Below are 18,082 nucleotides of genomic sequence, written 5' to 3'. Positions count from 1 at the left end.
AGCCAGATATATTAGCCTTAAATGGACATATTAGACTCTGATTTTATATTGCTGAAAATGCTTCATATTTTCTGCATTTTGCAAAAGAAACTAACAAAGAAACATCCCTACATCTTAAATCCACACAGCTGACCTGTTTTTGAGAGAAAGGAAACTGATCCTGAAAAAGAGGAGGAAAACTTTTAATTCAACTAACATTTAACGTCCACTCTCTCTCCAGTGTCTCAACACCTACTGTATGTCATCCTGTTTAAGAGAAGCTGCACAAACATCATCTCCAAGTTTAAATGCCACAAAAGAAACTGTCTTTCAATTGAGAAGTGTCTGAAACCCCTATTATCCCTTTGTTAAACCTTATTATTGCACCTTTACAGATTCATGAGGATGCTTCCTACCTTTTAAATTTTTGCAGGCATGTTGTAAACTTCACATGGGATCCAGAGCTCCCTGAAGAGATTACATTTCCTATCTTGTTTGGTTAATTTTAAGGATCCCCTCAGAGGAGATTTGAAACACTGCCGGGTAGATTCATGTTTGGACTCTGTTTTATCCTGCTGCAGCTTAAATCTGTATCTCCTTTTTCAGTTCTTGCAGATGCGACACATCTGTATTCATCTGTCTGTAGTGCACTGGTCAGCTGTTTAGGTCTGCAGGCTTCAAAAGAGACAAAAATACAAGCAAAGTTTAAAATGAGTGATTCTGTGTTGACTGTGAACACAAGGAGAAACCTTTATGAGAAGTAGTTTACAGAAGAAGAAGGAGACAACAGACCAGAGGAAAAAGGCGAGAAACTTCTGTCCTTACTAGAGAGCAGGAGAGATCCTAAGCTACCTGGTGGTTCAGGTTTGTAAACTATGAGCTCATGATGAACCCAGAGAGTCCCTGCAGTCTCAAGTGAGACCTGTAACAACAGTGCTTCGGGTCCTTTCTGAATCAGAGGATACGAGCAGCTCAAATATGATCGCGGTCTGCATCACTCTCCAACCAGAGTTCCCCCGCCTCACTGAACGTCACTGTTTGACTTTCTTCAGTCTTTAGAAGTTAAATCAGAACACCAAGAAAGCTGAATGGAAATATATTTTCAGAGTAAGTTTTCAGCTCTCACTGTTTCTTTAATGCATAATGACAAAACAGGCGTTCTGACCACAAAGTAAAGCTCTGAATAATTTCCAAAGACACTTACACCGAGTGTTTCTGAGTCAGCGTTTCTTAAAATGACGTGGTAGAGTGGACCCCGTCTGAAGCGGTTGATAGTCTAGTTTCTCTTCCCATTCCCTGCCCACTTTCTCAACATAAGGGCCCTGTAGGTGATACACTCACTGTTGACAAGTTCCTCATACAACCCCACTTAAAAACAGCTAACTCTCCCTTTAATGGCCCATCATGAGCAGCGCTGACCAGAGCAGAAGACCGAGAACCAAATAACAACCTCCTACACAACCTTTCCCAGCTGTCCCTGCTACAAACTACTTTAAAACCCCTTGATAACAGTTCTTCAAGTGAGACAGATACCTAATATGTGTATATAACTCATCTGCAACGATTTAGTAATCCATCAACCTACTTAAAAAATATTATCAAGAAAGTTCTGGACAAGATTTAGAGCTCAAAAAGTTCTTAAATCCTCTCAGATTAGTGTCTTTGAGAAACCCTAATTTCAGCCTCTGTCTTAAACGCTTAATTTCAGGTACTGTCTCTTTAAGACACATCAAAGTACTCCAGAACCCTCCTCCACTGTTGCCATGCTACGAAGTGAGTTAGCCTGTGTCTCTCTATTCAAAATGACAAGATATGAAGTATGGTGATATTTTTTGGAACCAAAATTTGACCTGTAAAGTTTGGAAACGAGGGAAAATAAAGCAGCTACAAGGACAGGTAAGTGTTAGGTTTATTATGCCCTTTTAAGGAGATTCACCAATTTGTGATGTCACAGTTTGATCAAGTCCCGTGTCCCTCTCGCTCAGTTCTTGTGTGACTTTTTGAACAAGTCGTTGAGCCTGCATCTCATCCTTGATTACTCCAACACACGTCTACCTCACAATTTGAAACGTTGCCTCCCTTCACCTCTCTCACAAATTGTTCCTGTCACTAAATCACAGAGTTCAGTCTGGATCTGAGTCCTGGTCCTGCACTTTGCATGCCTGACACATTTCGTGGACGTAATCAAGGCAGCGCCCCGTGATGAGGAAGTTAATTATGGGAACACAGAAGCAGACAGGGTTGTCCTTTGAAACTCTTATTATGGAAATGGTTCTTCTCCATGAGGGAAGAAGAAGAAGGACAGCAGAACCAGAAGGTGTGAAGTTAATCCACAGAGAGATGGACGGAGCAGCTCTCCTCTCGGCCCTCTGGGTAAACACGGATCCAGGCTGCAGGGATTACTCTGCTCCTTTAACCAGACCTGAGAGGGAGAGCCGCGGTCCAGCTGGTATCATCCACACACACTTTACAGACGTCATGCTAAACCAACAGCCCCCACACACACACACACTAACACACACACACACACACACACACTCCTAACCACGAGAGGAAGGCCAAACAAACCAGACCAGACCACATGGTGTGTGTGTGTGAGTGTGTGTGTGCAGAAGGGGGTGGGACAGGGTCATGGAGGACTTTGAAGACACAAAAGCTTGGCCTCAGGCCTGCTGACCTTTGGGGTCACTTAAGGAGGCAAAGGAGGCAGAATAGAAACACACACACACACACACACACACACACACACACACACACACACCACCTGCTGTTGGCGCGGGCTCGTGTTTGGTGTAATGGAGATGGAGTGATTCTGCAGACACACAAAGACGACACATTGCTGAGATTTACCACATAACTCTGGGCAATAAAAGCTCCACAGCAACCCGGTCTGCATCAAGGGACGAGAAGTGTTTACAGTGAACGCAGGACTGTAGTTAGAGGTTGCATAAGTGATACCTGTGCTAACTTCTGTTTATTCTGCTGTGCATATATGGTGTTAATCTTAGCTGACTGGGTCCTACAGGTCTTATTAAGGCCTTAATTTGATCTTAGTATGTGAGCAGTAACCCTGTAAGAAACAGAAACCTGCACATGAACGACCCTCTTCTATTTCCTTCTTGCAGTTTTGATCTCTGAAAGTAGAAAAGATGACCAGAGAAGCTTTTTTCAATTTCATTTGCATGTACTATGCAAGTGCCTTTCAAAATAAAAGCTTATTTCTAACAGCTGCACACTAATAACCTTGTATGACTGTGATGATAACTCATTGATATATAACCTGGCTCTAATTTGACTCTTTGTAAAACATGAACAAATACACTACCAGTCAAAAGTTTGGAAACACCTTCTCATTCAAGGGTTTGTATTTATTTTAATTATTGTAAACACTGTAGATTAATACTGAAGACATCAAAACTATGAAATAACATATATGGAATTATTTAATTTAAACAAAGCAGAATATGTTTTATGTTTTAGATTCTGTAAAGTAGCCCCCTTTTTCCTTCATGACAGCTTTGCACACTCTTGGTATTCTCTCAGTCTGCTTCATGAAGTGGTCTCCTGGAATGGTTTCTAATGAACATGAGCCTTGTCAAGAGTTCATTTGTAGAATGACTTGCCTTCTTAAAGTGTTTGAGACCATCAGTTGTGTTGTTCAGAGGTAGGGTTAGTACACAGTGGATAGCTCTATTTGACTACTGTTGTAATCCAGATTATGGCAAAACCAGATTATTTCATAGTTTTGATGTCTTCAGTGTTAATCTACAATGTTAAAAAATAATTAAAATGAATAAAAACCATTGAATGAGAAGGTGTGTTCAAACTTTTGAGAATAAATGCCCTGAGAGTTTCTCACTTTGTCTAGTTTTGACAGATAAAATACCAATCTAAGGTTTAAGGCTCCACCAGAGGTGTACTGGAGTCAGAACAACTCCTAAATATACATGTTTTGGTTTCATTAAACGTAACATGTAAGACTCCCTCATGGTGCTGTGATTCCTGGCTTTGAGCTCATTGGAGGTTTCTGAGAGCAGAAGGGAGGATTGGGAGAAGATGTGAGTTTTCTGACAAAGGAGAGAGGGAGAGCTTCACTGCACATTGCTGTGCTTCAACGTGACTAAGCAAAAGTGATGAATTGAACTTCTCTGACTGTAATCATGAGCGGTCTTTAAAAGAACACAAACCACAGAGTCCTGCTCTCTGATTAAGTCATGATGGATCGTCCCCACAGGACCCACTGATCAGTTCCTGTGCATGCGTCTGTGGTGTGTGTGTTGCAAGAACCACATTTACATATACTCTGCTGCATGTTTGTGTGTGTACGCATGTGCGGTCATGTGTCTGCTACGTGCAGGTGTGTGTTAATGTGAGCGAGTGTGTGTGTGTGTGTGACACCAGGGCGAGTGCCGGGTCAGGAGGGGTCAGAGGGGAACAAAAGAGCAGAGCAGCTCCCAGCTGCCGGGCCAAACGTCATCCAGCAAAGCTCCCGCCCCCCCATCCCCCGCTCTATTCAGCAGGAGCGTGCCGCTGTCCAGCTTCTGCTGACACATGAAGATTTACACACACACACACACACACACACACACACACACACACACACACACACACACACACACACACACACACACACACACACAGTCGGGCGGGACGGTCCTCAGTCATGTCTAGAGCTCGCTGCAGCAGGTGAAAGGGGGTAAAAGGGCACATGGGGACTTCTGCAGAGCATGTTGGATGGAAAAGCCCAAACAGATTCACATCTGAATGCACAAACTGAGTTTATGAGCATTTTCACAACAAAAAGAAAGCTCAAACTTTAAGATAAAACACAGATGAAGCACTCTGAGTGTCTATGTGTAGATGAGAGTGCAGCCAGTTATGACTGAGACATGTAGTCATTTCTGGACTCCACTTTAAACGGCTGACTCAATGAAATGAAGCTCACAGGCTGAGCAAGACTTTCAAGATCCTGTTCCTCAGTTAAGGTGGCAACAATACAAATAACAGAATACAATTTAACTGAATATGACGCAAGTCCTCAACATGACACCATTGTAAACATGCAGAGCCTGAAAAGTGAGTCCCCTCCACATGGCCAAAAACGCCCTGATCAGAGTGTATTAGACAATCTAAGTGGCTGTACAGGCCTCAGGATGCAGAACAGTCTATCTACTATAAAATAACAGCAAGATTAAAGGTGACATATCATGCAAAATGGACTTTTTAATGGTTCTCTACCTGAAATATGTTTCCCTGGCATGTCTACAAAACCCCCGAGGATGAAAAAAATCCATTCTGCCCCTGTTCTGATTTCTCCACCTTTCTGTAAATGTGTGTGAAACGAGCCGTTTCAGACTTCAGTGTTTTTGTTACGTAACAACAATATCCGGTCTGTCACGGAGTCAGAGCTCGGAGCTTGTTCAGCCCATAGACTGTATAAAATAATACTGAATCCCTCCTCCGTTTTTCATTCCCTGCACAAATGTGTGCTAACAAGGAGCTTAGGAGGGAGGCATGCTAGTTGTAGGCTGTCTTAATAAACACAAAGGTCGGTTTTACTCTAAGATCTAGTGGATGATTTTTATTTATCATGGATAAGTGCTAGCGCTAGTTAGCATAGCTACATATCGTAAAACTGGACACTGAGAGTCTGAAGTACTTTTCTGTTAGTATTATGAGCCTTCACTTTATAAGATTATGTCCACGGAGAATATTTTAATGAGCCTGATCGTTGATATTCTGCGTTTCAAACGTGTGCCCGTATTCAATCCCGTCAGTTATTTGCATTTTGTTGCTGTAGAAAATACAATTTAGGGGGAAAACAACCTATTTGGCATTGTTTTTGACGTAAGAATAATAATGTTTTTTATCAATTAATCGATAATTGATCGTTAACATTTCCAAAAATCGATCACAGAAAATACATAAAATGTACATCCCTAGTCTCAGCAGATGTGTGTCTAACATGAGTCTGGTCCTGCTGGAGGTTTCTGCCTGTTAAAGGAAGTTTGTCCTTGCCACTGTAACTTGCTTAATGCTGCAAAGTGCTCTGCTCATGGTGGATTAAGATGAGATCAGACTGAGTCCTGTCTGTAAGATGGGACTGGATCTTATCCTGTCTTGATGTTGGGTCTTTGTTAATAATAGAACATAGAGTCTGGTCTGGCATGCTCTTGGAGGCATTTCAACTGTTTCTGTGATGTCGTGTGGACAGAGAAATATTCCAAAACTTGGAGGGAAATATTTATAGAAACATCCGTGTACGTGGGGAAGTAGCTTTAGAACAAAACATCTAAGTGTCCCAACAAAACAGATCACCTCAGCTCAACAGGAACCTTTTCCTGAACCAAACAAAGTGTTCTTACACTCTGATTTAAATAAATAAGAGAATACGTTGCTTCAGGGTCAGAATGAATGGATTATGAAAGTGAAATAATCATTTCAGAAGCCAGAACAGGTCACTGTGTCTGTTTCACATCATCACAGCCGTTAAATGGAAGAGAGTTCAGGGTGTTTTGAGTTCAGCTGTGACAGTACCTGAGTCACCTCAGACACATGAAGCTGTCAGGAGTTAAATACCTGCTCGCTTTCACCTCCGGAACATTCAATTTGCATACAAGCACAAAGAGGAGAGCAAGCTGGACTCGTTCAGTGAGGAGCGCTACATAGACCCAGATTATGTCCTGAAGACAGAGATATATCCATCATATATACATCATCAACACTTAACATTAGTCTGCTTCACACACACACACACACACACACACACATTTGTGCTTCTGAGAGTCTCTCTTTCTGCATCATACCTCTTCTGGTGCGTTCAAGTGTCACTTTCTACAGTGCAAACTGACTTTACTGAAGTTAACATGTTTTAAAAATGTCCAGAGTCGTGCCAAACTGGGGCTCTGACACAGGCAGGGCTTGGACAATCAAGAAGAATATACAACGCAAACATAGAAGCTGAACTGGCCCTCACTCCACTCTCGCAGACAAACACACTGGTTTCTATTCATTTACAAATCCCTCACTGGTAAAACCCCATTATATCTACAGTCACTACTCAAACTTCACAGCACAAACCGTAGCCTGCGCTCCAGTAGCCTTATCAAACTCATCCCACCCAAAGCCCGGACCTCCTTTGGTCGCACCTCCTTCCAGTTTTCCGCTGCAAATGACTGGAATCACCTGCAACAATCCCTAAAGCTGACCTCTCTCATTCCACTCGCCACTTTCAAAAAACTAATACACCCCATAACTCAACATCACTGCACTTGCTTTTAAATTGCTTTTAAGTTGTTCACTGCTGTCATATTTTTGTATTGTATTGTTCTGTCTCTAGGTTTCTATGTATGTCCTCTCGGTTTCTTGTTTTGTCTTTTATTTATTGTCATGCCACCTGTGTTGCCTCCTCGCCCAGGTCGTTATTGCAAATGAGAATTGGTTCTCAATTAACTCACCTGGTTAAATAAAGGTCAAATAAAAAAAAAAAAAGAAGTGTCAAACCAAACAACAGGATAATAATGCAGGTAAAACCAGAGCAGCATAATCAATCCAAATATAAAACATAAGAAACAACACAAGAAGCCTACAGCAGAAGAAGAGTCTGGATTTAAAAAAAAGTGACATTAGATTTTCATTTTTATCCCCAAGTTAAATCATAGGAGTAAAAATTTAATTTATGCATTTTTATTTATTTATTAATGTTTAATTTCGATGCAAATGAAAAATGTTGGGAATAAATCTGAAATAAGAAAAAAAATTCCCCTTTATTTTTTTTTCTTTATAGTTTGACTTTATATTTCAAATGTGAAAAAATAAAAAATAAGAATGGATTCTAATACCTTTTATTTTTCCATGCCATGGATGTATTTTTTAAATTGGCTGGTTAAAATAAACTAGTCTAATAAATTATTTTTTTCATTAATACTCAGATGTTTGAGGTTTTTGTTTGTGATACTAAAGAAAAATACTGAAGAGGATAAGGGCCACTGGTGAAAAAAATAAGGTAAATTTATTATTATTATTATTATTATTATTATTATTATTATTATTATTATTATTAATATTCTGAGAAAAAGTCAGAATTCTAGGATTAAAGTCAGAAGAAGAGAGCAGATTTCAAAATAAGGCAAAATCACATTTTCATTTTTATTCCCAAGTTGAATCATAGGAGTAAAAATGTAATTTATGCATTTTATTTATTTATCTATCTTTAATTTTGATGCAAATGAAAAATGTTGGGAATAAATCCGAAATAAGAAAAATAAATTCCCATTTACTTCTTTATTTTCCTTATAGTTTGACTTTATATTTCAAATATGACAAAATAAAAAATAATAATTAATTATATCCTTTTATTTTCCCATGCCATGGATTTATTTTTTAAATAGGCTGTTATAAAATAAACTAGTCTAAAACTATATATACTAAATCTACTAAATTAAATCAATCGTTTTCAATATTTTCTCTGTATTTCTGCACAAATTAGCAGCTTCTGTTACATTTCCCTCTTAAATATTTGATATGTTGTTAGTTTCAGTGACTCAAGTCGAAAACATCATCATAGTCATGCAGGTTAAAAGATGAAGCACTTACCCTGAAATGTCCTCCATCACTCCGTCCTGAAGTAATCCTCCATCCCTGTCTGTAAACCTCTCAAAGGGTACAGAAGGACATGCAGGTAAATGCTGCTGTGAGTTACTGCTGAGGAAGTCTGAAAACATATCGATGAGTCGTTTCCAGTTTCCAGCAGGTGAGGAGAAGCACGTTGTTACATTTCCGTCTTGTTCCCACCAGACTGTCTCCACCTAGCGGTCAGACCAGGAACTGCAAGCGGTACAATAATGATTTAATCACAGTAGGATGATTATTTCTGTCAAATGTGTCCTTGTTTTTGTTGTTGTTGTTTCTTTTTGTCTTTTATTATATCTATTGTGTTTTCATGCTGGTATGGATCTGAAATAAATATTAAAAAACACACTAATGCACATTTTACACTGATTATTGTGGGCTCATGTGTCATGTTTAAGTCTTATTGCCTTGATGATTTTGCAGAAGCCCTGTTTGTAACTATTCTCTCTCCTTTCATTTATTTATAAGAGTAATGGAGACAAATTCTTCCTCCTGTAATTTACCTTTTTCAGTGTTTATTGACAGCAAGAATTATTTATATTATTAAATAACTAACAAGAAAAAAAGGAGACATAAACTCTTACATAAATAAAGACAATACATCTATTCTTTACAATAATACTCAGATGTTTGAGGGTTTTTTGTTTGTGATACTTAAGACAAATACGGAAAGAGGATAAGGGCCACTGGAAAAAAAAATGTAGGTCCATTTTCTTTTTTTATTATTAATATTCTGAGAATGAAGTTAGAATTCTGAGATTAGAGTCAGATTTCTGATTTTAATCTCAGAATTCTGACTTTAATTTTCTGAGATTAAAGTTTGAATTCTGAAATGAAAGTCAGAATTCTGAGATTAAAGTCAGAATTTTGAGAAAAAAGTCAGAATTCAGATTTTTCCCCCGGAATTCTGACTTTAATCTCAGAAATCTGATTTTTTTTCAGAAGATTAAAGTCAGAATTTTGGGAAAAAAGTCAGAATTCAGATTTTTTTCCCCATAATAATAATAATAATAATAATAATAATTAAAAAAAATGACCTAACATTATTTTCTAATCTTCTTCTGTAGAAAATGGTTCCAAAAAAAGAAAATGTAAAATGTTGATAGAAACAGAATGTGAAGATTTGAAAAACCGTACAACTTCATATACATTTTTAAAAAGCGCAAAGACAACAATATCAAACACCGAAACTGAGACATTTCATTCTTGAACCATGTGCCTGTTTTTTATGGACACCAGCGACACGTTTCAACAAAGTCTGGACAGTTTTAACACAACAAGCCAACTTTATTGGAAACAAGGCACAGGGTGGATTTTCATTGTGAACATTTAACAGCATATCTTACATTTCAATGTCATATCATAACAAACAGATAAACATTAGCTTCAGTTAATTGCATAGGTGTTGTTGGAGAGCCCATAAGGAGATGTTGCCTCCACAAATGCTCAGATGAAAGCTGTGCTGCATCAAAGGTGAGGTGTCTCCCTCTAGTGGATAAAAACTGTAACAGTGATTACATTCAACAGGTTTTAAATATAAAGTCAAGAGAACCTCTATCAGAGCTGAAAACTGTTGTTGCATAGCTTTTTTTCATCTCTGAAAGACAGTAGGTGAAACTTTTCTGTCTCTGCAGTCAGATTAAATATCTTTACATGTCAACACAATAAAAACAGCTTTATTTCATCATCCAATATCATGATGGCATGACACTATGAAGAACGAGAGCATGAGAAACTTAATGAACTATAAGTAGAAATTTAAATAAAAAACATTGCCTTTAAAAAAATTAAATAAAAGAAAATTATTAAAAAAGTATAATAATAATGATAACAACAATAAGACTAAAATTAAAAATAATGATAACAATATTTATACAATAATAATAATTGCATTTTTAAATAAGTGCTCAAAACAAAACAGTACATACAACCACACAAACTATCATAAAAAAATAGAGTGTACATTTACATTAACTATAAGTAGAATTTTTTAATTAAAAAAAATTGTCTTTAAATAAAAATAAAATAAAAATAATAAAACAATAATAACAATAGTAATAATTATAATAATAAAACTAAATAATAATAATAATAATAATAATAATAATAATAATAATAATAATAATAATAATAATAAAGCACAAATAAGGCATTTTTACAACCATCAGTTGCATTTTTAAATAAGTGCTCAAAACCAAACAGTACATACAACCACACAAACAATCATAAAAACATGGTGACATGATCCAACATGGTGACCATCATCATCAAGACACCAACAGGGGATGACACTAACACTGCACTCATCTTTTACAGCCTATGCACCAAAGATGTGACAGGACCTTCCTTCATTTTCCTTCGCTGTTGCACGTGCAGCGTATCTATCGTTCCTGGAAGCCCAAATCAAACCATAAAGTTTTAAATAAGAGAAGACTGGTGGCTTTTTTTTGCAGGTGTCGCAGGCATCAGGTATCTCACTCTCTTCCAGAAGCGTGAGTTTTTTGCAGAAGCGCTCCGTGTAGTCTCTGGCCACCTGACGGGGGCGCTCTTGTGAATAAGATGCTGCAGTCCAGGAGGAAGGTGTGTGTAACCCTGCCGCCCCATGTCCCCCAGCTGGATCAGAATCACGCTCATTTCTCTCTGGACCATCGCGTGATGAAGCCCCACCTGGAGAAGGAAATCAGAGATTTTGTATTCTGCTTTGATGAAACTCAGAAATCATAAACCCCAAAAAATGTGCAAGAACAAAACAAGCTTGAAGCCACAGTTAGGATAAGATTAAAAGGATATGAAGTCAAGGCGTGTCCTTCCTGACACGAACAAATGTCTTCCACTCAGGCTACTGTTGCTGTAAATGTTTACTTTGGCGTAGGAGACTATCCTCAGTCCTTCACAGAATCCGGTCCCTCCACAAAACTAAGGCGCAATAAAAATCCTTCACTGTCTTGATGTGTTTTTCTAGATTTGTAGGACTCTTACCTGCCAATCAAACCCTCCTATGACTGAGTCTTCATGCGAGAATGGACTGGACTCTGATCCTGAACCTGGGGTGAGGATGACCATCAGTCTTCTGCTCTGCTTCATGCGATCCTCCACCAGCTCCAGACGGTCTGTGTGATCAGAAATCCAGATTAAATATTAGGAGTGCTTTGTTTGAGAAATGTTTCCTGAGGCCGGACCACATAATCACTATCTGTCAGTCCCAAGAGTTAAAACTCAAACCCCTCTCTGAAGCAACGAAGAAGGCTTTGGAAGGAAAGGAAAAAGGAAGTGTGAACAGAAGAGGGAAATGGAAGATGACATAAATCCTTCAGTCACTTCAACGTGTCTCATCATTCGGTCTGAAAACTGATTTATTGCCCAAAGATGAGTCAAACTCTCCATCTGAGAGTCAGATGAGTCAGCCTCTGTGAAAACACTCAGAGGTCTTTTATGGACTTTTCTGTTGTCCTCCTGCTGCGGACGTTCTGGACTCCAGCTGATACGGACATACTGGACTTCAGCGACAACAGCTTCTACTACTCATCTCATCACTATCACCTCTCTCTCTTACTCCCCAATGAGTCTGGTTCTGCTCGAGGTTTCTGCCTGTTAAAAGGAAGTTTTTCCTCACTGATGTAACTAGCTAAATACTGCGATGTGCAATGCTCATGATGGATTAAGGTGGGGTCAGACTGAGTCTTACCCTGTCTTGGTGTTGGGTCTCTGTTCATAATTTGACATAGAGTGGTCTAGACCTCCTGTGTTTGTAAAAGCGTCTTGAGATAACGTTTGTTGTGATTTGGCGCTATACAAATAAAGATTGATTGATTGATTGATTGTTCCCCAAATACTATAAAATCCTTTCTACATGATGCACTTTTAATACCTTTTTTGTCAAACTGCGTCCCACACATCAGTGCAATTTGTATACAAGTATAAACCCAGAGAGGTATCCATTTGTGTTACCGTATTTTACCCAGAAGATGGAAGCGACTGCTTCATTGCTCAAAGCATGCTGGATATTAGGGGGGACCCCAAATAGTCGAATATTGGACGATTCGATCTAACGAGCCTTAGTCGACTGCCAATCTCATAGTCGAATATCTGCATATGAAACGTGGATCATTCCATTCAAACCATGGGGGTGCTCAATGTCTAATTTTACATTATTTTCCTGTTTCCCGTAAAAATAGTGTCTCATTTAGCCTATTTTATATAAATATAGACTTATTTAATGTAATTCTGAGAACAGCTCTTGAAGTGTTAAATCTCCTTAAAGTGGTAATTAAATCTCCCCTGGTAATTAAAGGTGGAGCATTTAGTGGGACCTGTGGAGCAGATGTACCTCAGCTGGTCTTTAAATCTTTCTACGTTCATGGCAGCTCAAAATGTCAGGAAATAAAACTTCAGTTGATCCTAAAAATAGTGATGAAGATGAGGAGCAGCTTCATGAAGAGGGCTGTGAGATCAAGGATTACCGGATCACACAAAAACTGTACGGGGCCAAAAGAACGAGGAGGGATACCCAAAGCTGTCCGAAGCCTCAAAACAATCCACAGCATCCCATCCACCTCCACATCATCAGAGAGGATATTCTCACAGACAGGATTTACAGTCAACAAAGCAAGGAGCGCACTTCTGCCCGTACACACGATGGTTTTCCTCACGTACAATTTGAAAAGACTCAAGCGGACAAAGACGAGACGAAAGATTGTTTTAAAAGGTTCTGTTCAGAGATTTAAAAACCCTTCAGCTGGTTCAGGTTTGATATTGAACATTATACAAATGTTTAGCCTTAAGTTGGACAAACTACCCTCTGCAGTGCTGCTCTCTGCTGTGTGAACACTGTTTAAATATCTCCTGATTCCCTACTCTATAGTGGAGCGTTGTTCCATGTTTAACGGATGGCGGCCTTATTTGAGTTTTCTCTCCTTCATCACCTCGTTGTTTTTGCAATATAGATTTAAAAAATCTAAGTTTTATACTTATAATATTCTGTTGTCCCTTTTACTTTAAGCTACGAGTCTCTTAATTGTAAAGGGTTATGTGTAATATTGTCATGCGGTCACCATCATGCAGACTTTGGGTCAATAAGGAAAAACAACAAACATTCCACTATTAGTCGACTATGGGCAAAATCTGATGAATCAGATTCGACTAAGCAAATCCTTAGTCGGGCTCACCCCTACTGGATATACAGCGAGGCGGACAAGTCTAGTGACTTTTCAACGCTTGATCATACATTTAAAGAAAACTGTGGTACATTTAACTTAAAGCTAGGGTTGGTAGCCACAGAAAACTAGCATGAATTTGAATGTAGCATTTCCTCAGGACTCCGTCTAACCCCTCCCCCCTTCCCCCTCCCCCCTCCCCTTGGAGCTCCAAAATGCATGAGTGCCACTGATTCATGACCATTTGATGGTGACTGATTCCAAACCGGTCCTCAGCACATCGTTTGTGTTTTGCACTACGTCAACTCATGTCTCACTCAGCGGTAAGAAAACACCAAAACATTCTCATAGTGAAAGTTAAAAACACAAACAAACATGAAATGTGCGCTTTGCAGGAGGCAGGCAGAACGGCAGGACAGGATTTGATTGGTTTCATTATTTGGCTCCTGATGGCAGGGATTGGTTGGTGTTTTCCCAGGTTTACTCCGGCTGTAGATAGCAGCTTTGTTTCACTCTTTTTAAAGATCACATTATGTATTGATTACCATCGGGACATAAAGATCATTTTAACCAGTATAACAAAAAAATTATCTAAATCTGACTACCATCCCCAGCTTTAATAAACCTTGTGAATTGCTTGTTTGATTGAAAGACCCCTCAATTTAAAACAACAAGTGACCTAGTGGGGAGAGGGTAGTGGTGCAAGTCAAAGCAAATTGATCACAGGCAGTGGGTCCATGAGGAAGCCAGCAGGGTGGGGATAACAGATAGTGTTAGAAAGATCTACAAGGCTGCATAGAAACTGCACATTGCTGAAAACATATCTTTTCATTCTGGCTTTTATGTATGGTTTAACAATTTCACTACTTTAATGTTTTATATTCATTTTAAGGTTGTTTTATTATTTTTTTAATCAGTTTTTTATTATTTATTAACTTAATTTTATTAATATTTTCAGCTTTTATTTTATCTTCAACTCTTATCAATACTCTTTTTATTTATTTATTTTAACTATTTATATTCTTAATGTTAATTTGATACTTTAACTTATTTTAATTACACATATTTTATTATTTTGAGGTGCACATTCATCTATTTTTGAATCTCTATTTTAAGACACATTTTTTGTTTTGTAATATGTCTTGCAATTACTTTGAATTGCATTTGATTTGTATGAAAGGTGCTCTATAAATAAAGCCTGATTCATTGATAGATTGAACAGGAAGGAAGTCTTCACGCAGGAACACAGTGTAAACCTTCTCCCCTCTTGAAGCCCCCCTGAAAAAAACTGACTGCATGTACAGGTGTGACTTCTTTAAATGTGTTGATGCAATTTCTTTTAAAGTCTATTTATGTGAGACTGCAAGACTTGATGGTGGCAATGATAGCAACATAACTTCTTTGAGGAAACTCCCTTCATGCACTCAGGTGATCACTGCAGTGAAACCAGGGCCCCATTCTTGGTTTGTATCCTGATATAACCTCCAGTCTGTGTTGATCAAAACTTGTGAGCAGGGTTGTGATAACTTCGATCTAAAAATATTAGACTTATCCTGGTCCCAGCAGAAGCCTGAATTACAGGAGCAGCTTATAACTTCATTTTCTGGGAGTTTTATAGCTTTAATCAGAGAGGGTACGACAGTGGATATAGCAGGAAACTGAGGTTTAGGTCCCTCAACATCTGCAGGAAGATGCTGAGAATGTTCTATGAGTCTCTTGTGGTCAGTGCTATCCTGTTTGCTGATTTCCTGATCATAGTGAGCAACACAAAGATTTCCAGATCTGAAGTAACAAAGTTTTGAATTTGTGCTGACTGACATACAAAAGCATCCACGTACAGAATATAGATTCATGACTTTTAACTGTTGTGAGTGACATGTTAGGGCTTGGATGTCTTTCATAAGTAAATAAAGGATTAAAAGTGGAATCCAGACCTTCTCCAGGTATGTCATCCCTCCCGTGGATGAAGAGTCGATATCCACACTTCTCTTCGAGGACTGAGGGCAGATTCTTCGAGACGAAAACACAGAGTGCGTCCTCAGTAGCCTTGTCCATGTCCTGCATGTTGTACACCACGTAGGCGTCGTACACCCTCCCATCTGGAACATACAAAGTCATTCACAAGCTATCATCAGACAGGGACTTCACAGCCTCATGGATGAACTGTGGTTGTGTGGATTGCTTGAAGAGGCTGGAGTCTACTTTTTTTGCACAAGACAATGGCCCAATCTCAATGTCCACCCTGAACCCCTCTTGACTGAATTGGCGTCACCTATAAAGTGATTGAGGGCAGGAGGCTGTAAGGGCTCAAAACTGTAGAACTGGGAATGAGACAGCACTTTGCAAGTTCTCACATCCCACCTGCATGACGTCATGTAGCTCACCTTAGGGGTGTTAGGAATTTTTACTGCACAATTTTTACTTTCCTCAAATTCAAGCCTCTTAAGGGATGACTGACTGACTGATTGCCATGTGATTACATACAGACTGCTTAACCTCACAATTTAAAATATACAATGACTATAAATATATTAATTATACTGTATATACACATATATGTGAAGATAAATAGATTCAGGCTTCTTGTTTACCATCTCTCTTTTTTTATTTCATGTTACTGCATTCGTTTACCCTTCAATGCTTGCAGGCTTCCCCTGGGAACCCCATTTTTCATGTCATAATGCTATGAACTATGGGTAATTCCCTTATGCTAAGTCTGCGCAAATGCACACTTAGGGAAAGGAAGCATAAAGGGCTCAAAAGGTCAGTGAGAGATCCCTCACACACTTGAAGATTTGACAGTGGGACAGCCCTGAGCCCTCACAGACAGTGAGTGTGTGAGTGTGTACATTGAGATTAGGCCTATGATAACTTTAGACAGTCCATACATCATCCATTTTCCTCTGGCAAAGCAAGTGAACCCAGACATCCCTCTTCCTGGAATGTTTCCTGGCATCTGTGGTGTTCCCAGGCGAGGCGGGATAGGTAATCTCAAGCAAATTCTAAACTCAGGGTTCTTTGCCAAGTCTAATCGATGGCATCCCAGAGGCATCCAAATCAAACGCTCCGGCATGTTACACAGCTCCGTTTTAATTTGAGATCCCAATGATTCAATGGAACCTTGTCACCACACCCTGATTGGTAAGTTGATGAACGATGAAGCTGTTATGCTTGGCTCTGCTATTGCTTTCCTTTCTGTTTACAGATCTGCACACAAGTGGAATGTTATTAAGTGATGTAGGATACAGCTGGGCCTGCCAATAAAGATATACCAGAGCAGCTTTGAAGCGGAGTTCCTCTTATCTTGAGTGTTTTGCTTTGAAGTTCAAGAAATACAGTTGGTAAAACCTCAAGGAGCAAAGAGTTCCTGGAAAGAAATAGGGCTTTGCTCTCTGAGAAACTCCTGCCTCGATAAAATCTTACAGCGCAAGGCAAAATGTATCATCCAGGTTAAATAAACATATGATAATCCACAGCCTAGGGGCCCAAACAGAACATACTTGATCTCCTTTTAGTTTTTTTGTTTGAGCGTGGAATAGTTAGTAATGACCTTCTGGAGGGTCTGAGGTTACATGAACGCTCGTAGGGGGTCAGGAGGTCAGCAATGTAGTCTGGAGCTGACCCCTTACAATCTTTAAAAGTCAACGCCATCATTTTAAAGTCAATTCTAAAATGGACTGGGAGCCAGTGAAGCGATTTTAAAATGGGTGGGATGTGATCCCTCCTGCTGGACCTGGTTATGAGTCTGGCTGCAGCATTCTGGATCAGCTGCAATTTAATATCATGGGATTAATGATGGGATTCAAACAACTTTAATGATGCCTGTTTTCTGTCTACTTGCTTTGTAAGAAAGATCAGAGTCTGCACAACTACATTCATAAGAGTGAAGTTAAAACTATCTCAAAAATACTACACACAATTTGACAGTTTGGCTGGAGATTCAGGGGGTTACAATGCGGTTGTAGTCTCTTGCCAGAGTAGAGATCAGTGGGTTGCAGAGGTCGGGTAACCTTGTTTGTTTTTGAGTCCAAACTTCCAGATTTTGCCATGTTCTTGCTCAAACATCAACGTAGCATTGCTCTCTGATAAATGTAGCTCAGCTTAAATAGCAGAAGCCAGAGTACACAGCTAGAATGGCTTCTGGACTTAAAAATGAAGTGATTTAAAGGTACAGTGTGTCAATTAGCGGCAGAATGGAATATAACATTCATAAGTATGCTTAAACTAATGTTTATCACCTGAATATAACACTCTCTTTGTTTTTCTAACTCAGAATGATTCAGATTCAGATTCAGAGAACTTTATTAATCCCAGAGGGC

General features: G+C 39.0%; 1 protein-coding gene and 1 long non-coding RNA gene across 2 annotated transcripts in view; one reads left to right on the top strand and one right to left on the bottom strand.

Moving 5' to 3' along the window:
* Nucleotides 1–1,797: 1,797 nt before the first annotated feature.
* LOC117820413 lies at nt 1,798–3,218 on the top strand. Its single transcript, XR_004632737.1, has 2 exons — nt 1,798–1,875; nt 2,100–3,218. It is a non-coding gene; the product is annotated as an uncharacterized LOC117820413 (long non-coding RNA).
* A 7,536-nt stretch (nt 3,219–10,754) lies between these two features.
* The window catches only part of il1rl1 (interleukin 1 receptor-like 1), a 35,938-nt gene continuing 28,610 nt past the window's right edge, over nt 10,755–18,082 (bottom strand). The window contains exons 10-12 of the mRNA XM_034693278.1: nt 15,698–15,862; nt 11,590–11,720; nt 10,755–11,277 (exon numbers count right to left, since the gene is read on the bottom strand). Coding sequence (XP_034549169.1) covers nt 11,029–11,277; nt 11,590–11,720; nt 15,698–15,862 — 545 coding nt within the window. The 3' untranslated portion in view covers nt 10,755–11,028. The remainder of the gene's footprint in view (nt 11,278–11,589; nt 11,721–15,697; nt 15,863–18,082) is intronic.

Source organism: Notolabrus celidotus, chromosome 10 (genome assembly GCF_009762535.1).
Source record: "Notolabrus celidotus isolate fNotCel1 chromosome 10, fNotCel1.pri, whole genome shotgun sequence".
In the NCBI taxonomy this organism is placed as follows: Eukaryota; Metazoa; Chordata; class Actinopteri; order Labriformes; family Labridae; genus Notolabrus; species Notolabrus celidotus.
The sequence above is the reverse complement of the archived record's forward strand: the minus strand, read 5'-3'. Positions and strand labels throughout refer to the sequence as shown.